The sequence below is a fragment of the Corvus moneduloides genome, chromosome 7 (assembly GCF_009650955.1).
Source record: "Corvus moneduloides isolate bCorMon1 chromosome 7, bCorMon1.pri, whole genome shotgun sequence".
NCBI lineage: Eukaryota > Metazoa > Chordata > Aves > Passeriformes > Corvidae > Corvus > Corvus moneduloides.
In genome coordinates this window covers 23,273,518-23,294,078 of record NC_045482.1, presented here as the reverse complement: position 1 = coordinate 23,294,078, position 20,561 = coordinate 23,273,518, and the positions used below count along the sequence as shown (strand labels likewise).

General features: G+C 45.8%; 1 protein-coding gene across 3 annotated transcripts in view; it reads left to right on the top strand.

Moving 5' to 3' along the window:
- The window catches only part of LOC116446445 (unconventional myosin-X-like), a 93,791-nt gene that overhangs the window by 14,448 nt on the left and 58,782 nt on the right, over positions 1-20,561 (top strand). For 2 of the 3 annotated variants that reach the window (XM_032114260.1, XM_032114259.1), the window contains 9 exons: positions 5,409-5,567; positions 9,204-9,391; positions 9,634-9,768; positions 13,897-14,021; positions 15,350-15,363; positions 15,964-16,048; positions 17,530-17,633; positions 18,979-19,108; positions 19,968-20,086. In XM_032114260.1, the coding sequence (XP_031970151.1) occupies positions 5,409-5,567; positions 9,204-9,391; positions 9,634-9,768; positions 13,897-14,021; positions 15,350-15,363; positions 15,964-16,048; positions 17,530-17,633; positions 18,979-19,108; positions 19,968-20,086 (1,059 nt within the window). Of the gene's footprint in view, positions 1-5,408; positions 5,568-9,203; positions 9,392-9,633; positions 9,769-13,896; positions 14,022-15,349; positions 15,364-15,963; positions 16,049-17,529; positions 17,634-18,978; positions 19,109-19,967; positions 20,087-20,561 lie in introns of those variants that run through there. The other variant, XM_032114261.1, reaches the window with a different exon arrangement.

Sequence of the window (20,561 nt, the reverse complement as noted above, 5' to 3'; positions counted from 1 at the left end):
AATTCTCTCTGAAAAGTGACCTGGCTCTGTTACAAACTATGCCAAAGGTCTAACAAATGTTAAAAAGAGAAGATTGTTCTTTTTGTTCTCTTCATTTCTCTGCCTACCTCACTTTTCTTTGTTTCCCTTGTGCCATCTTTGAAGCGGTTGCATTAACAGCCTAGCAAAACCATCTATTGGCTAAATGCTCCTGGAAGGAGGTAGCTCCACCAACCAAGCAGCCCTTCCTGCCAGGACATGAAAGCTGTGCCACTCTAAGGGTGGTTGTGCTCACCACCAGCAGTTCCAGCAGCTTTTGCTGTCAGCCCTTGGGGCCAGGGGCACGTGGCAGTGGGCTCCCTGTGCCAATCTGTGTGTAAAGGCAGCAGCAATGCACAGGACAGCTCAACAAGGCAGCCAAGCTCAGCAGAGCTCCCTGACAGTGATAGGAACAAGCTTCTTTCCCTCTGGATTTCCAGCTCTGTGCTCCTTGTGGTTCCCTGGTGCAGCTGCTGCAGTGCTTATGGAATAATATTGGTAGGAAGGGACCTCTGGGGATCATCCAAGTCCTCAGTGAGTCAGCTTGCCTGGCTAACCCTGGGAAAACTATCCACGCCTTCACGGAGGTTCTTGGTGAGTCAGACTGGTGCCTGTGCTGGGAGGAGGATGGGGAAATGGGCAGGACTGTGCCCTCCAGCAGTGAGCAATTAGACCTGCTCAGCTGTTCTGGTGAATGAGCCCTGCAGGTGGCTGCTTTGTTGCAGAAAAATTTTTTTTTGTACAGTTTTTTTTCAGCCTCTTACCTGGCAAACAAAGGAGGGCACAGGGAGAAAGGGGATTTAGGACTCCAGTTTTCGGAGTCAGTGGTAGGACTGATGTACTTTTCAGTCTTGCCTTGAAAGGCCTAAATTTCAAGTCATCATTGTTTTATAAAGAGCCTCATTTGTTTCTCAGAGATATAAATTCCCCTAGCAAACAGAGATTTTTCATCTGGTTACTTTGGTCTCTCAAATCCCTCTTGAGAAGTGGACTTGTTTTGCGAGTGCTGGATATCACTAACACATTTTAAGGGATCACAGGTAACGCAGCAGCCTCCAGAGGGGCAGCAAATGGTGAGTACTTCTGGGACTCTGCCAGTTCTGTCTCTTCTGACGTGCTGCTGTGCCTTGCAAAATCTTTCAAACCCACCTGGCACCTCTAAAAGGACACCGGAAATCCCAATTTGGAGCCATCTGTGTGGGTGCACCCACCTCCAGCCTGTGTCCTGTATGCTGGAAGATATGCTCAGGATAATGCTGGGTGGCTTACAGGTATTAAAAAAAAACAAACCTGGGTTTGGGTTTTTTTTCTTCCATGCAACAAGAAACCCCTAGGCTGGAGGAGCATGTGCTTTATGGCTTCTGCAGTAAAAGCACATGGTGATCATTAAAGGACTTTATTTATTCAGTGCCACCCACAAGAGCTGTCCCGGGTGCTTCTCTCACCTGCCACATTCATTGCTTCATAGCTGTACGAGGGACTGGCAGTCCTACCCCAGGTGAAAACTCTGATAAATGTCTTCACTTTGGGTTGGATGGGCCAGTTGATCCCTCTGATTTTTAGGACCCCCAAATCTAGTGTCCTCATGTTTGCTGTGGCCCAGCATCCCTGCAGCTCTTGCAGCTCTGAGGTAAGAAGTCCAGTCATGTTTCAGAGCTTTTGTCATTTGTTTTCACTTCCTTAAAAACACCTCAAGCAATAAATCATCAGAAATGGGACTTCCTGGGAGGAGAGGACGAGCCAATGCTTATGAAACACAAGATTGGAAACCATGATCCAGACAAAACAGCCAAATGCTTTATGAATAAATATAACTTGGATGCCAGGTGGGAGCTTTGCTTATGTGCTCAGGATGGCACCAATGGATGGAATTGAGTTTGAGAAGGAATAATTTCTCCCTTGCTGAGCCCGGTGAGCAGGGCTGGCAAGCCTCATCTTTGCTTGTTTGTTGGCCAGATTTTGCTTTATTCCTGACCATTGCAGGGCCTTGGAGAGAGTAATGGCCATTTTGGTCTCATTTTGGGCTAAATCTGAGGTAAATTTAGTATATCACTGGTGAGAAAGTAGAAATCTCTGGCTGTTTTGTGAGGTGCCTGTTAGACTGAAAGCTGATTGTTTTCCTTCCCAAGTAATAAAGATCTGCTTATTAACACCTGTAACTTTGTGGTTTATGTATTAGCTTGTTAAAAAGGGGATATTCCAGGGGCAACTTTGCTGAGAGATCAGTTTGCCTGAGTTCTTACTTGCTTCAGGAAAAATCAGCTATCCTATTCAGCTCAGTAGTGTTGAACATCAGCCTGGCATACCCTTCCTGGAACAGGATGATGGGGAAGAATCTTTGACATTCCTCTCCTGGCAGATTGCTGGAAGCGTCCAGGAGTGAGCAGTGGGGTAACAAAAGCTTCCTCACTGGGACTCTGAGGGTGGAGCATCATCCTGTTTCTGTCTCAAACCTCTGAGCTCCTTGAAGAAAGTCACTTTGGCAGTCCTGGGATATGTGTCTGTGTCCAGGAGCATGGATAATCCTTGCAGCGTATTGAAGAAAGTCACTTTGGCAGTCCTGGGATATGTGTCTGTGTCCAGGAGCATGGATAATCCTTGCAGCGTATTGGTGATACAGACACTGGAAAAACTACTGTCTTCCCTGCAGAGCAGAGGACAAATTAAAAGTCAGCTTTCTTCCGGTGCCAGGGAAGACCTGAAAACCCTCCCACATGTCACTAGTGCCTTCCAGAGGCACAGAGCCATCACCTCCCAAACCTCAGTGGGGCTGGAGGCCCCAGCCTCTGCCTGAGGGAGGGTGAGCTGCCTAGGCATGCAGTGATGTGCATTAGATGAACCTCCTCAGCCTCAGGGACGGGTAGGTGACAACTTGGTCTCTGCTGGGATGGCAGTGTTGTGTCACACTGCTCCTCCAGGGAGTACATTTCACCTCTGCAGTGTTTCTGTTTAGAGGGTACCTGACCTTTGTTGCTGTCCTGCCAGAGCATGTGCTTAACTCTTTATGGATATTGGACCAGACAGTTTTTAGAGAGGGATGACTGAATAACACCAATCAAGTGGCTCAAGACAGGTGTAACAGGTGACTATCTAAGCCCTACTAATCATTTACTTGTTCATTTAGGACCCCTGTTCCTCTTCAGGGTTCCATTTTCTCCCATGTTGTCTACAGGAACAAGGAAACAAGCTCTGACCCATCACTCTTGATGTATAGCAGCCTCTTGGCACAGGTGCTGCCAGCTGCTTGATATATTTTAGGACACTTGTCCACTCAGCTTTTTGTCTAAATGTTTTCTTAATGTTTCTCTTCTGGCCCAAATGGCTGCAAGTGCTGACAGAGCAGTAGTAAATGAGTAAGTACCAGGCAGATATAAGGAACGATCACATCATATGGTTTTTTCCTTGTCCTCTTCCAAAATTTGTATAAGTCAGCGGGCAAGAGAGAGCCAGGGTTATTTGCTGCTTTCTGGTTTGAAAGTGCTGTACTGATTTTGTTCCTGACAGTCCAGTTCATGTTGTGCATCTGCAGCTTGTACTCTCTCCTGAATTTAGTTGTCCCACTCTCCCTTTCTGCTCCCTCAGTTCTCTTGTGAAAGTGCCTGAGGTCTCCGCTCTGAAGAAGAAAAAAAAAGGTTTTTTTCTAGGGCCATGCTTGCAGAGTGGGGGTCCTGCTGCTGGCAGTCACACCTCTCTGATACCCAGGAGCAGAACTGGTGTGGAGAGGCCTGGAGAGAGCCTGTTTGCTGGACTGGGCTTTGTTTTACACTGTTCATGAACATGAACTGTGTAATTTCAAAAGCCTCTTGGCTGGTGAAAAAAGTAGGCTGTGAAGGAGTCTGCCAGTGGAAGAGACCAAGTCCTTGCCACACAGGTGTGACTGGCGGAACACACCTGGGGGACTGAGCCAGCTTCTCCTCCTCAGCTCCCTCCAGGAACAGAGCTGCTCTTATGGTTGTGCATCGTGGTGATCTTGTAAGGATGCTGTGCTGGGTTCTTGCTGCCCTGCACTGGTGGGGTGCAGGCTCAGAGCCCTGAAGGGGTGATCCCTGGGCACCTGCAGCGTGCTGCAGCTGTGAGCACCCTGCAAGGGACTCGCAGGGGTGGCTGCTGGAGGGGGCTGGGTGACCTCATTCTGTCTGCAGCCCGCAGCTGCAGGGATGGCCTCTCCCCAGCAGTGACGGCAGCCTGAGCACTCCAGGAAAGCGGGCAGGAGAAACCAGTTAGATCAATGCTATAGGTTATAGTTTGTTCTCTATGGAGCCCATCAGCTTCTTGCTGGCACCCAGGAGGGCTACAAGCAAGGATGGAATGAGGTAGAGACCAGAGCCCCAGGAGAGGGGGAAAAGCACAAGTTTCTTTGGAGGGGTTACTGTGGACCAGTTTCCTTCTCCAGGATGCCTATATGAAGTCTCCCATCTGTCTCTCTTGCATCTTACCATCTAGCACAGCTTTGGATGCTGGGTGGGAGATGGCACATGGTTGAATCCAAGAGTGGGAAGCAACTGAAATAACTTTTGTGAAATGCCAGCATCGTGCTTGAGGAGGAGGAAAGGACGGCTGGGATGTGCCTGTGGTGGAGGGAAACAGTCACATAATCTCAGCTGTGTTGAAAGGGGGTGAAGGAGATGACCTGATAACCGGCGAGTGGGTTACTGAGGAGGAGGAAGCTCTAGCAGGAAGAAGGATGCAGCAACTGAGGCAAGATGAGTGCAACTGCACAGAGAGATGAGTACTTCCCAGAGAAGCGAGAGAAGTTAATAGGTGTCACTGTACAAATATTTTGAAAGCTGCATCACATACATGCGTGTCATCACACAGAGAGAATGTCACTACTTTATTTGGCTTCTCATGTGCTTTGCTTTCCTTCGCTCTTGAGATGACAAACTCTTCCAGATGCTCTCTGGCTGCTTCTATGGAGAGAGTGTAGGGCCAAACTTGGAATGTGAATTAGCTTTTTCTCTACTTCTCCACAGTCAGAGACATGATCTCACCTGTGTTTTTTGTGAAAGACTGTTTCTGGTCTCTTGGGAGCAGCTGCCATCATTATTCACAGTCATGAGTGCAGTGTGTAATACCTGTCTAGCCTACCGGCTGCAGGCTGGTGCCCTGCTCCTGTTAAGGGGAAATTAAGTAACCTTGAGTTGATTTGTCCTCATCACTAGTGAAGGTGAGAGATTGACTCTGTAGCAAAAGAAGTGTGCTGCATAGTTTCTGGCCAGAGAACTCAAGTATGTAGGAACTGAAGGGTGACTATAAAAACAGGGAGCAGATCTGTGTCTTATTCATTTCCTTTTCCAGTGCCAAAGTATAAAGGTGCATATTTCTGGTAGGAAATCAGACCATGTGCCCAGGTGTCATGAGCTTATTTGTCCTTCTCCCCGTCCTTCCAGGTGTTCCAGTACCCCAAGGCCTCCCTTTCCAGAGAAAAGGTCTTACCCATGCACCAGACCAGCGCTGATGGGGTAGAAGACATGTCCATGCTGGGAGATCTGCATGAAGCTGCCATCCTGCTTAACCTTCATCAGCGCTACCACCAGGGTAACATCTATGTAAGTGCTCATCCCTTTTGGCCTAATGGTTTTTGTTTAGCTTCAGGGCTGCCACTTAGCATGTGAAGTGGCAACTGATGTTGTCCTTGTCTCTTGAGGGTAGGAATTGGAGGGGATTTTCTGCCTTTCCAGCTCCATCATCCCTTTGAGATCCTACCCCTATCAGAGGGGCCTCTTTGCCTCTATGGAAGAACTTCCAAAATGTGAATGTTCACCTCTAAGCTTTGTGATAATTGCGCAGCTCTGTATCCTCCATGAGCATCTATGTTTGATGAGCTGTCAGTCACATTCCCCAGGATCCCCATTATGGCTGTTCCATGGTTTATAGGGCCAAGCAGACTGGAAAGTGCAGCATATGCAGGTTGTTGCTGAGTATTCCTCCTGATCCAGACAGACGAAGCTACTGCCTAACAAAGCTAGGGATGCAAACCTGTTGGCTAACTCTGCTCTCCTTGCACAGATAAATACTCATAGCATGTCCTGGTTTCCCTCTCAGGCCCTCAGGAAGAGACAAGTGTTAGGAAAGGGACTTGGGAGGAAAAGCACACCTGGGACAAGACATCCCTGAAGTGCTGGGATGGTAGTGCTCTGCTGAGACTTGGAGAGAACAAGGAAGATAGACTACAAAGACTGCCTTACCTTGCTTTACTCTTACCTTGCTTGTCCATGCTATGTGCACACAGAGTTTTTCAGAATCTGACAGGAAAAATGTAAATCTCTGCCTGTGTTGCATAGCAACTGTTATCCAGGCAACCAAACTATATGCACCTGTATTCCAGTAAATTATCAGTAAAGTGACCCTGTTTCTGAACCATCTCCTGCACTGGATGCAGAGACTGTAAATTCTTTTGTTTTTGCTGTAGACTCCCTGGCCTGTTGTCTATCGACACAGCCTTGTGACCCTGTGACAGTACCCACGTGCACACGCTATTTTTAAGGCCCATATCTTTGGTGCTCTTCTCTTCCTGTGTTTGACACATGCTATGTGTCTGTGCAGCTTTTGACCCATTTGGATATATTCCTCCTGTTTCTTCTCCCTCACACCTTAAAATGCGATGCAGGATTCTCTTCCTTTTCAGTCTGTGCCTTGTACCAGAAATGCCACAACACCAGCAGTGTGACAGTGTCATAGCAGCCCTATCTCCTTAAGCCCTTCCTCTAGCTCTGATGTGTCATTCCTTCTCTTATTCAGCATTAGTTCTGTGACTTCTCCATCCATGCATAAAGGTGTTAAGGTTTAACACCTTTACACCTTGTTTTTTGCCTTTGCGTAGTGCATGAATGTCAGATGTGCACCTTGGGTCTGAAATTTTTGGAGATGTATGAAGGGGCCTGACCTCTGTAACATGCTCAGCACTGAGAAGAACCCCTCAGTGTAGGATTGTTAGCCCCACCATGAGCTCTTAAGGGAGATTCTTTCTGATCAGGGAGTGTAGGTAGCAGTCTATCTAGACTGGTGTGCCACCCATAATTAATTTACTACAGCAATACTGACAAGCTCAACAGTACCTTTTGTTTTCCAGATAAATACTATTTGAGCTCTACGCAGCTGTTGAAGGAAATTATGAGAGCACAGCAACAGCCTGCATCTTCCCTCTTCATTCTTGCAATTCCTGTATTCCTTAATAAAAGTAGACCCAACATAATGTGAGTGATGTATAAATGAGCCAGGGGCTGTACTGCCAAATTTTGTGTTGTCCTGAGCAATGCCATGCCTAACCATCCAAGTAGGATCTACTGTCCTGAGAAGTAGACCTGCCACATGTGGCTTGTCCTGCTCTGGAGAGTTCTGTAGGGACAATTACTTTGCTGATAGAGTAGCTGGTATGTATGTGGTTTTACTGCTATTAAAAATTATGGATAGAAATTGTCTCTAAGGGAATGCGTGTGATGAGGAGACTGGAACTGGGTGGTGGAAAAGTTTCCTAGAAACACCTTTGAAAGAGATGGCTGTACTGGAAGAAGTTCTGGAAAGGCCTTTCCAGGAGTTCTCTGGAAAGGAGCTCTTGTTCCTAGTGAGAGGTGGAACTACAGTGGAAAATGCAAACTGAAACATCTGAGAGGAAAACATGCTGGGAGAAGAGTTACAATGGACATCTCTGTCTCGTAGTCTCTGGACAATGCCTGTTCCTCAACTGCTTGTACAATGCTTTTTCCCCAATTCACGTTTTCTCACTCAATGCTTTCCTCTCTCTCTCCACCTCTCTGGCCAAAGATCATCTGCTTGCTTACTGCTTTCATTACCAGTGAATTATATTTCTGCCCACAAAGGTTCCTGGCAGAGGGTCCTCAGGACTCAATCTATGCTAGCCTGTTTATACTGATAATGCAGTTTGGCCTAGGTGACTTTTTTTTTCCCCCTGATGATCTCTGACTGCTGCTTTAATAAATGAGTTTTAAATATTTTGGTGACTACAGCATCTTATCAGTCTGGCTTCTGGCTTCAGAGCTTGGCATTGCTATAGCCCCAGATCTCATTTGGTCTGATGAGTCTTCCCTGTCACCAAGTGTTTAATTTACAGCTTCTCCAACAGATACATTCAAATGCTTTTATATCTGTTGGGTGACTTGTAGGTAGTTCATGGTTTGGAAATAATGCTAGATGTTGTCCCTGACCACAAAGCTTGGCACCTCCTGCAGTAATCTAAGTGTTTAGTTTGTCATGTCTGCTGAGAATGGGTCTTCCTTGAGCAGAGCAGTCCAAGATGTCCCTGTGAGGGAGGCCACCGCACCAGGAGCAGGATTTAAGCTGGATGTTGACCATATTACAAAGCCATCATTAGGAGAGAGGTGGCACCATTGCTCTGATTCAGCTCTGAGAATAACTGGATTTGAGCTGGTTGGCTGAACCGAAAAAGTCATGCCCCAAAAAGCAACATTAATTTCCTTCTGACTTCACAAAATGATGCATTTGAAATTCAGTATTGTGCTCTGGATATTTTATTTTAAATCTCGCTACGTCTTTTTTTGATCTGTGAGATTTTCAAAATAAATATTTTCAAAATAAAATGTTTAGAAAATATAGAAATGTTTTGACTTGAAATCCAGAGCTTCATCTTCACCTGTCAATTTTGATTTGGTTTACCAAATGATTTAAGCTGCTACAAACAGCATTTTTCGGCAGAAGAAAAATTATATGCTTTAGTGCTTCTTTGCACATGTATGTTTTGTGTGTGTGTGTGTGTCTGTGTTTCAACTCTTTATTCAGGAGGTTCTTGAACCCTGCCATGCCCCCTCCGCTTAGGACTGTGGATAGGGGCATTGAAGGTATCTCCTGATACTCCTTCAGTCCTGGCTCTGCTGTTCAGCTTCAAGTACAGTGCAGAGTAGCTGGGTATGAAGATGGCTTCATGTTTTTAAATTGTGTAAGCTTAATTTAACAAAGACAACAGGATAAGAATGTTGTATTGTAAAGCAGCAAAATTCAGAGTGCCCCATCCACACCCAGCTGTACAGCTCCTTCCCTGGGGTTTGACATTCTTTGCCAAACTGTGGAGCTCTCTGCTGAAGCCCAATGACCTTATTTAGGCTTTCTCCTTCACCATTACTTATTTCAGGGTCTGGGTTTGTTGTGATTTTTTTTTTTTCCCCTCCAGGAGCTTCATTTCCTTTCTGTGTTTTGTTCTTTCCCCGTAGACAAACATTGGTTCCATCTTGGCATCAGTAAATCCCTACAAACCCATCCCTGGTCTGTACAGTGTGGATGCCATAGACCTGTACAGACAGCACCGGCTGGGTGAGCTGCCTCCCCATATCTTCGCCACCGCTAACGAGTGCTACCGCTGCTTGTGGAAGCGTCATGACAGCCAGTGTGTTCTGATAAGGTTAGAAATGGAGAACCAGCTACTCCATGGCTGCATCACACGCCTTGCTCCTGCTGTTCCATTTGCATTGACATCTGCCTAAATACCCACACCACCCTCCCTGCCTTTGCCTGATCCCTGCTTGTCACAGCGGAGATGTCACGTTTATTCCTAGAGATCACTTCTGTGCTGCGGGTAGGATGGTCATCAGCTCTGTCTGTCCTGGATCCGTGAATGAAATGTATGTTTTTTTTTCTTAACAGTGGAGAAAGTGGAGCTGGAAAGACTGAGAGCACCAAGTTGCTCCTGAAATTCCTGTCAGCCATGAGCCAGACCTCCCTTGGGGCCCCTGTGTCTGAGAAGAGCACTCATGTGGAAGAAGCCATCCTGGAAAGCAGGTACAGTCACCCTCATGGACACCCGGAGTGCTGGGTCAGCCTGCCTTTGGGGGGCCCTGCCGTTGGGGTCCCTGCCTTCTGGGCAGCTGGGCCATGGATGGAGCCAGACCTGGGTGGAGAGGATCATGGGGCTGGATGGTGTCACTTCAGGGAAATGCGAAGGTTGCGGTCTTGCTGGGAGGCCTCTCCCTGGCTGCTCTCCCAGCTGTCCGTGGATGGATTAGGCTTCTTTCCAACAGCAATGTGGGATGTGTATGGCAGCTGGAGAATAAATGTCTAGCTCTCGATTGTAGCTGTCCTCCCAGTGAGTCTCTGTCATACTCTGACTCCTGGTTTCCTCCATTAGCTCCTGCTCTCCCCCAGCCTCCCTGTGTTTCAGGCTGCTGGTATGTCTTGCCCTCAGGAGTCCCATGGGCCACCTGGCAGCTCTTCTGCTGTCCTGGCAAGTGATTTCATGGAGAACCATCCATGGGAGCTGGCACCAGGGAACAACCACCACCCACCTAAACCCTGATGAGGCATCAGGCGGGCAGGGAAGCACATGGCGCCTGAATCAAATGTGTTTGAGAGAGAAGCTGGCAGCAATGAGGGAATGGAGACACACTCTGGGGGAAATCCCTCATGCCAGAAGTCCTGACACCCCTGAGAGACCATAACCCTTGCCAGGACAGGGACAGCTCTGAGGGACCATGGCCCACAGGTGACCTATGCTAGAACAGGGAGGTGAAGGGGAAAAGTATCCAGAAAACCTGAAGAAGCAAAGTGTGGCTGAGGAAAACCAGTAAGAGGCAAAGAGCAGCAGAGAAAACAAGGAAGCAGAGTGACATGGAGAAGCAGTCCTGTGAGTGTGACCCAAGGCTTCTCTGCTGCCCTGTTGGGGAAGCTTTGAGAGAGTGGGTGTAACCTGAGCTAAAAAGGAAAGCTGAGGCTAAGAAACAGAGGACAGTAGGTGTTTGACTTTAGGTAAGCCTGGGGAAGAGGCAGGAAAGATAAATCTGTTTTATTGGTTTTGTCCTTGTTTTCCTTAACACCTGAATTATATTTAATAAACTACATTAAAATTTCCCAACACAAGACTGTCTTGCCTGTGACTGAAGGACCTTGCTGGGGGCCCTGCAGTTTGGGGTGGTCAAGGTTGAGGCTGCAGACGGGTCCCAGATGGAGCCTGTGATAGTTGCAGAAACCTCCAGAGGAGGCAGCTGTGAGAGCATTGCAGGTTTTAGGTCCTAATAAGCAGAGCGGCTGTGAGCAGAAGGGCTGCTGCACTTGGACCTGGTGTTCCAGAGACTGTTGTTGGATGATTTATCCTTTGCAGGTGTGCAGATCTTAGCAGGCATGGAGGCAAATTGGAAAAAGCTCTGAAGAGCAGTACAGTCATGACTCAAGATCTGCAAAATCTGCTTTAAGGCAAGCAGCTTAGAAGGCTCAAGCACTCTTAGCAGTTAAGTGATAACTTGACAGTGATCCAGAGAGCTTATGATGGTGGGTAGGTGACTCCTGAGTCTGTAAGATGCCACAGCTGTGAGCTGGAGTGAAGTAAGAGATCACAATGTGCTCTGTGTACATCTCAGTGCTACATGAGCTATTGCAGTATGAGTGCAAGAGAATCTGATTTGTCACCTTTTCTCTGAAGACAAGAAGCTGAAGGCCTGGCCCAGACCCAGAAGCTGCTGCTGCTCCTATGGACCCTACCTCATGTATTTGGAGTTCAGCTGCACTTGCTCTGATGGTGGCCCTCCTTGGGTTCACTTATGGTGGATTTTCTTGCTTGCAGCCCAGCACATACCAAGGAACAATGCTGGATTCTCAGTTTCAGACAGCATTGCAAACAAAGTGTTCATCACCTTTCTATCATTTGCTTGTGTTGGAACATACGTGCTTGGTGTATTTCTCATAAATCAGGCTCTGAAAACTCCTTTGGTACTGTTGATTTTGTCTCTTTTCTGTCTTGAAAACACCCATCCAATCAAAATTCTGCTAACTTTCAGCTTTTTTTCTCGCTTGCTTCACTCTGAAGCTCCCTTCTCCATGTTTGGTGCCACTGCTGACAGCACAGCCACCTTTCCTGCTATTCACCCCCCCCCAAGTCTTCAAATCTTTTTGTCTTCAACTGTGCATCTGAATCCTGAATCTGCATATGGTGCAGTATTTCTGAACTCCAGACTTCGCTTTCTGCTGCCCTGCTGAAACTGGTTCCCGTTATTTTGAATCCTGGAGCCCATCCTGCAAGCAGCCTGCATCACCTTCCTGATGTGCTGCTCCGCCTTGCAGTTCACTGCTGGCCCAGGTGCCACACTGTGATGTGCTGCAGGCATGGCCACTTGCTTGGCCCAGGCCCCTGCCCTCGTGCCTGGCTGAACCAGCTCACCCCACCCTCTGCCTTGCAGCTGCTGCCAGCCTCAAACACCCTCCTGCTCATTTCCTCCCCTATGCCTGAAAGACTTCACACTCGTGTGTGGGAGCCCCATTGCCAAACTAAACTTTAAAGATATTTCCTCATGCTTTTCTTATATAATTGAACATGATTAAGAGCCACAAAGATTGGCTAGCTGGCTCCTGCACTCTCACTGCATCTGTGGTGGTCATATAACCCTGTCCTCCCTTTTTCTGTCTGTCCCCATTAACTTTGTTGATTCATGGCATTGGTGTGGTCAGTGGGATATTTCTGTGCAATGTCCTTATTTACATACTTGTTTCAGAGGCGTGGATCTTGGAGCTCAAATTCTCCAGGGCAAGGAACTTCCCTGATCTGTACACCCAGATTTCTCTAATTGTCACTTCTATGGTTGTAGTGTGTTGTAACAGAGGAATTTTCATTTCTGTCCTTGTTACTTGAAAGCGATTGTTTCAACAGATGTTAGGAAAGTACTGCCTGGATTTTCCTGAAGGTTGTTGAGTGTTTCCTTAACCACAGCTCTCCCTTGCAAGGCCTGAAGCTTTCTGCAAGCTCTAGGGGTGTCTGTAGTTGTGGTTATTTTTTATGCTGTACTTACTAACTTGTGAATAATCCCATATCTGCCCCAGTCTCCAGTGGGACTGCACAATAGATCTTTGGAGATGTTTAAAAGCCAATATTTCTCAGGGTAATAACAGCAATAATTTTTGTTTAAAACTATGTATGTTGTAAAATTAGACATGACAACATACAGGCTGTTCTTGTAGCATCTCTGTGATTCCTTGCTTGTCAGCCCTTCAGATTATTTTAGAATTGGCTTAATTGCAGAAATGAATATTTTAATCCTGGATTCAGCGTGTCAGTTTGAGTGGTTTAGGCTTTTCTCTTGAACTGTTCTGTGAAGCAAGTACCAAGCATTTTAACTTTTTTTCCCCTGATGATGGGAAGGTGACCAGCAGACAAAATTCTTCCATTTATAGTCTGTCTGATGTTTTGATGATAGATTTTTTTGCAACTTTTTTTTTTTTCCCTGAAATGGATGATGTTGCTGTCTTAGAATGTAATTTTCAAATCTATAGCATGTGTATAGTCCCTCTACTTAGAAACTGTGTGGCTTATATCAGCCTAAGCAAGATTTAGGTAACAAGGGCTTGTGTGTTCCAGTATGAAATTCAAGTACCAAACAAATTGTTTTATTACAGTTTGTTAGATTGAAGATGTTTGCCTGTAATTTTAAGAGATGGTATGTACTGGTCTTCTCCTCCAAAGGCAGAAGAAAAAAATGTAAAATGAATATAGAAGTACGTGGCTTAAAGCTACAGAGTGTTTGCCCTGTATGTCTGATGCTTCTGAAAATCCTTGGAAAAATACTGTTGCATTCATGGGATGTACTGTGTTGAGGACACAGCCTGGCTGGGTCTTGCCACCTTTCATTTCCTGAAGCCACACGGGTGGGGATTGCCCCTGACAGTGTGAGCACCAGCTGCCCATACAGACTGGGGACTGATTTAATTAACTGCAATCCCAAAGGTTTAAAATTTATCTAGCAGCATGTTAAATTGCTCTTGCCATCCTTCCTTTCCCTTGAGCTCTTCCTGCTTGTCCAGGCTGGTGCTGTAGCAAATAAATCTCTCATGGCAGAACACGCTGTGCAAATGTCAAAAGACTGGGCACATGTTTTGTTTTAATGGTATCCCATCACTAATCGTATCTTCATTGCCTTGTTTCTACAGCCCCATTCTGGAGGCCTTTGGAAATGCCAAGACAGTTTATAACAACAACTCCAGCCGCTTTGGCAAGTTCATCCAGCTGCACTTCTCTCAGCATGGAAACATCCAGGGAGGCCGAGTAACTGATTGTATCCTTTTCTTCAGTGGACCAGAAATGGATGGAGTGAGCGAAGATGAGGAGGAGCTCAGTGTGGGTCAGGAAATCCCTCATCACAGTTTTTCAAAGTCAATTTACAACTGTGGGCAAATTTGCAACTCAAAGAGGGAAGAAGTGTTTGTTTTATGGTTCTGCAGCACCTAACTCTAGAAACCTTTTGTCTCAGTACTGCGTTAGGTAGGGACATAGTTTGACTTTTCACTTTGTTAATCTCAACACTTGATACTTAAAATCCTGGAACTTGCTACCTTGGAAGATCCCCCATGTTGATTGCATCCTGTTTGCTCCACATAAAATTGTTACCTTATCTTAGCTCTGCCAATGAATTCGTGATTGAGAAAAGTGAGACCAAACTAAGAATCAATATAGTCTGCACAATATTTGGGTGCAGAAGAGAATTATGAGTCCCTGTTTTGGGCTACCTTCTTCAGGGGACCTTGGAACCCTAGTCATAGAATCCCAGAATATCTCAAATTGGGAAGTACCCATAAGGATCATTAAGTCCAACTCCCTGCTCCTCTCAAGACTACCTAAAATGAAATCATATGACTTACGAACATTGTCCAGATGCTCCTTGCACTCTGACAGGCTTGATGACATGACCACTTCTGTGGGGAGCCTCTTCCAGTGACAACAAGGACAGTGAAGACTGGAAATAGTCAAACTGTGTTGTGCCACGATGACTTTCTTCCCTGTATGCCCAGATACCTCTCTCCCAAAGGCTTTGACATATCTTTTGTCTCCATGAGGCAGGTAAAGCTGCCCTGGCTACATTTCTCGATGTTGATGTTCAAAGCTGCTGCTGAGTGCAAACCACACTAATTGCCACTGGAGTAGCCCCCAGATGAATTTACTGCTGTTGTAAATGACAGGCTTGGATTGTTTAGCCTCTGCTCTTCATGCTGTCAGTAGATTTAAGATAGTGGTCTCTTGCAGGAGCAATGAGAACTGATGCAAGACTTGCTCTGTGCAATGCAGACTTTCAGATTAGAGTGGCCTCTAATCTTTCTAGGTGTCCCTAACGTGGCTCATCCTTTGTTAGGTTACCTATGCTCTATCTGGCCCTGCCCTTTTAAATATCTCTTTGGCACATCATACCTCCTTGGACAGTGAATAGAGAGGATGATCTGAGATGATGTTTAGAACCACTCTTTACCTACTTTTCAAAGTGTCAGTTATTATCATGATTTGTTGCTTGTTGCAGGGTTCATCCCAATGGGTCTAGAAGATTTTTTGCCTATCATCAAGCAATCTGTGCTTCTGTCACTTGGATGTTTTTTTCCTTAACATGCTGTTCAGATTTACTGGAAAAGGTAGGTATCACGTCTACTGAGTGCTGGGTGAGCCCTCTTGTCACAGGAGGTGTGGCAGTGCCAGATCACCTCCTGGATGAGGCTGTCTCCATCACAGTGTGTAGACATCAGCTCCTTAGGTGTTACTACTGCAACTGTCCCAACTGAGGAAGAGGCAGAGGAGCAATGTTTGTTCTGTATCTACCACAGCCTGTTCTCCCATCTTTGATAAACTGTGCATTACAGAGAGACTCCAAGAAAAAACTGTTTACCAAGGAGAAAGGGAGAGAGAAGTACCTGGAAACTCAGCTCCACAGAGAAGAATATGGGGTGCAACTCCAAATGCAGGCATCTCTGCTTGGATGTAGTTTACTTTGGAGTCAGGAATTCACTGAGGAGGAGGCCCAGAACTGACAAGGTTCAGTTTGTCCATGTGTATGCTCAGTTGCACAGCCACAAAGATCTTGATGTAGAATTTATTTAGACAAAACCATCATTTAACGGCAAGAAGCCACTCTTGTGCATTGGCTGGAGATTTGCCTGTATCCTGGTCCTCTCTTTGCCTTTGCAACCTCAAGTCTGATCTCTTTCTACTGGCTACTCTTGTATTCTTTGTTTCAGAACAGGGTGGTACATCAGAACCCCGGGGAGCGGAATTACCACATCTTTTATGCCCTGCTAGCTGGTGTAAGCGGGGAGCAGAAAGGTAATTTCATTTTCTGGGATATGTCTCTTGTCCTGTTTCCAGTCCAACATGTGAAGCAGGTGTAAGTCAGTTAGAGCATGGATATTTCAGGTGCTTGATAAGTAGCTTCTTCTTGAAGGCCATATGGTGATTTCGTGGGAAACAGAATGGAGAGTTGAGAGGAAGAGGCTGAGGATGACAGAAATGCCTTATGAGAAAAGACACTTCAGGAATTCTGTGCTGAAGGAAAAAGTCTGTGCAAAGTGATGAGGTGATGAAACTGGCTAGAGGCAGAGGAAAGGTAAAGAGTCTTGATTCAGTTGCTGGTGGGAGCTGTTCAAGGAGTTCAAAGGTTGGACTGATAGATATATTTTTAGAACAAACCTACAGTATAGGTAATAGTAGAGAGAAGAATTACAAAGACCAGCGATGTAGTGGAAGGACTAGAGCCAAAACATGTCTTGTGTCTGAACAAAGGGTTTATAGCTCTGTGCTTGGGGAGGGGAGAGGTGGGTCTTGAAAAGGGCACACAGAGAAAGTGGCAGCTGCAGCCTGTGGACGAATCCTCTTTGTAGTGCAGCATCCCTCTAACAACATTTGTGTGTATCTGTCCCAGGCACTGCTGAGCACTGGTGGTGTTTCTGGAGAGGTCAGATAGGCAGGCAGGAACATGTTACAGTTGTACTCTGGTTTTGAGGGCCTGGGGAATTTCTTTATGCTTTTGTTGTCTGTTAGGATAATCAGATGGAAGATTTGGCCCTGACAGAGTAGAAAGGAGTAGGGTTTCAGTTTTAGTGGGTATGTGCAGGAATGGCTACATAGGTCAATTCAGAGATCACTCTAAAGCAAAGGAAAATAGTGGGGACCATGGTTATTAGCAATTGCTTAGGGAAAACATACAAAACAGAATCTTCAGCAGATCTCTGCTATTCCTTTCCATCTACCTCTCCGAGCTGGTGTCCCAGGCTGCTTCACTTCCCCATCTGTACTGTGGTTTTGGCTCTTGATCATCCTTACCTCCTTTCTCCATTGATCTTTTAGTTCTCCTACATTCTTTTCAAAATGGGGGATCAAATCTGCAGATAGTGTTTAAGATGTGGTTGCATAACATGTACAGAGACCTAATTCTGGTTTCAGATTTAGTTTTGTGAACTATGTTCAGTGTTTGACTACTGGTCAGCACTGAATGTCTTCAGAAATCTGACTGTGGCTCTCTGAACTGTCTCAAGTGATGATATCTAATTTAGAGGTCATTACCATATGTATGCTGTTAAGACTATTTTTCTGTACACTTTTTGAGCTAGAATTTAATTTTTTTTCTTCAGTCAATTCAGTATCGAGATATTATTCTGAGACTCTGCAGCTTGGGATTTGACTGTTCTAAATAATTTTGAATACCATCTGCAAGCTCTGTTACAGCACGCCCTCCTCTTCCATGAACTAAAAGACTGGTTGCTAAATAAATTGTTGTCTTTCCCCTGCCTCTTCTTCTTCTGTTGCAGAGAGCCTCTCCCTCTGTGAGCCAGAGACTTACCGCTACTTGAACCAGTCTGGCTGTGTGACTGATGAGAACCTGAATGATGTAGAGATGTTCAGTAAGGTCATGGTGAGTCCAGTCCTAACTCCTCCTGAACTTCTGGGCATAGCTTCAAGGACTAAACATGCTGCATAGTCTAGATCTCACAGGCAGAATTGATTTTCCCTAAGCCAAAATTTGGTGTTCAACAAGTCCAAAACTCAGCTAAAACAAGGCTCAAAAAGTGGTTTTAGTGTACAGAAATGGGGGAATTTGGGAAACAGTCAGAATGAATAATAATTTAGAATGATGGAGAATTTGGGAGAGCAGAAACCCACCCCGTAATGGTTCCTGGGAGTCTCCTAGATAGCCTGGTTCAGGAAACCTCACACTGACCATTAGAAGAACAGTTTGGTCTGAAGGTACTGTTCCCCAGAAATATTCCAGTAAAGTTATACCACCTGTGAAAATCACCTATTCTGAAATACCTCAGAGATTCAATAGACACCTGTAACTTTATCAGAGGTTAAGGGGGTTAGCAGGGTGAATGTGCATATTCATATTTTATTTGATAAATGCTTGTTGGCCTGAGGGCTTTAATAATGTAGGTGAAACCAGCTAGGCAAGACGAGTAGGGTCAGCTTAGGATTTCAGTAGGTCCTGGTTAGGTGTGATTTAAGGGAAGGAAACACCTGTACAGCAGGAGTTTCAATGCAATATGGCATTTATTCTTCAGCTGAGGAGATGCTGGAGGAAAGAAGGGAACTAGAACCCCAGAGTGTCCCATTGACAGGGTGACTGCATGAAAACTCGGTCCTACCTCTCAAAGTCAATTTATGCCCAAGAACCCTGGCTCACATGCAGGCACTAAGAGGGAATGTGCCATACTTCCTTATTATCTGATAATCTCTTTCCAACCATCTAGCAGCTAATGCTGAAAGCCTGGTTTTAAATCTTGCTGCATAGATCTACTATACTAAGATAGAATGAATTAAGGGGGTTATGTGGATCAGAGTAAATTAAGTATCTTAATTTAATCTGTCATTCAGGGAAGAAAATAAGGGAGAATGTGGAAGCCATCCAGAAACATCTGTAACCTGTGCTGCCAGTGTTCAGGGTAGGATTTCCTCACATAGGCACAAACATATTCTTTCTGTGACAGACCATCAATGGTGGCAGCAAAGTCCAACTTGAGGATGGAGCAAATGCCCACCTGCCTTAGATGGCAACAGAGCAAATGTAGGAGAGAATGGGAGACAGTAAATATCATTGACAAATGTATAGCTGAGAGAGGTGCTGTGCCATCCTGTTTCATTTGGATGCATGGTGACTATAATTCTGAGTTTTACATCTTACACACACTGGTCCTGAGTGTGGTGGTTACACTGTACTTGGCTGTACATACAGTTAACAGTGGCTGTGTGGTTTTGCATAGACTGCCATGAAGGTGGTGGACTTCAGCACTGAAGAAATCAGAGACATCTTCAAACTTCTTTCTGGCACACTTCATTTGGGAAACGTTGAATTCATGACAGCTGGTGGGGCCCAGGTTACAACAAAAGCAGGTAAGTAGGCCTGTAGCAACTTGGTAGACCATGCAAAGCCCCATAAGGCCCCCAATAAAGCCCTCTCCACTGTCCTTTCTCCCTCCATTATGCTGGTCTGCATTGCCTTCACCAGCAGGTTCCCTGTAGTTTAACCCCACAAAAGCATTGCCACAGGATGCATGGCTCTGGGGTACCAGTGGAATTTAGTTGGTCTGTGGCCCTGGGATCCATTTGTGCTTCTGGATATTCTCAGACTGAGTCCACAGCCTCACAGTTTCTCTTTTGCATTGAAAGAGATGGAAGAAATAGGACCAGGAAGGAGTTTAAGATAAAAGTGATCTGTTAGAGACTATGCCCCATCTTCATTTGAAGCAGTTGCTGGTGTGCACTCTGTTACAGTTATCCAGTCTGAGCTGGTCTGCAAAGCGAGTGCCTAAACAGACAGAAGCAATAAATACGTATTACAAGTGCTTCAAGTCTTAAGTTAATTGCCTCTCTTCTTTAACATCCAAGTTTAGCAATCCCATGCTCAGACTGCAGTATTGTGCTTCTACAAAAACATTTCTTCTCATGCAATGTTTTGCTGGTGCTGAGCTTTACCCAGAGTTTTGCTCTTCCTGCTGTCAGCAGAAAGGCTGACTTACTTGAGTATCTGACTGTGGCCTATAATGGGTTATGTGAGCCTTAGACTGGGTTCGTGAGCTTACAGCTTTGGGTATGCCAAAGAGAATTCAGTAAGGGGGAGCGTGTTTTGTGCTGGGGTTTAGTCACCTGTCATGTAGGAGTCCCTGGGATTTCCTCACCGAGCTGCAAAAATATCCCTATGAGTGATGGGGATCCATGCAGGAGAAAAAAGTGTGTCTTCCTTTGTTAATAGTGCTGAATGTTGCCAGTGACCTCCTGGGCTTAGATGCCTTTCAGCTTTCTGAAGTACTGACACAGAGGTCCATGATTCTGCGTGGGGAAGAGATCAGCTCCCCTCTCACTGTGGAGCAGGTAAGTGTCCTAGTGTGTGCTTCTGCTTCTGCCACTTCTGCGTTTCCAGGCCCTGATCTTCCTCTTGTGTCACCCATTCCAGCCTAGGGCCTCCTGCTTCCTCAGGTATTTTGCCCTTATTGGTAGCTCAGGTCCCAGTGTTGACTCTGCTTTTCAGGCTTTACCGGGGAGTTCACTAGCAAATGCCAATGCACAATACTGGTTTTAAGTCACCTTCACTCAGCAGGAACTGGTCATGCTTGTGTTATGCAGAAGGTGCATCAGATGCTTTGTGGTAATTGCACATGTGCGTGCTTTAACCTTGCAGAACTCCCAGGTTATGCTGCATTTACTGGAAGGTAAAAGCTGGCACGCAGTTCCCACAAAACATCTGGCAGATGTTAGGCTGTTACCCCGCAGCAGCTTCTTTCCGTATCCATACAACCACAAAGGAGGACTGAGTAAACTGATATGTAACTCTTGTGGTGTTGCTGAT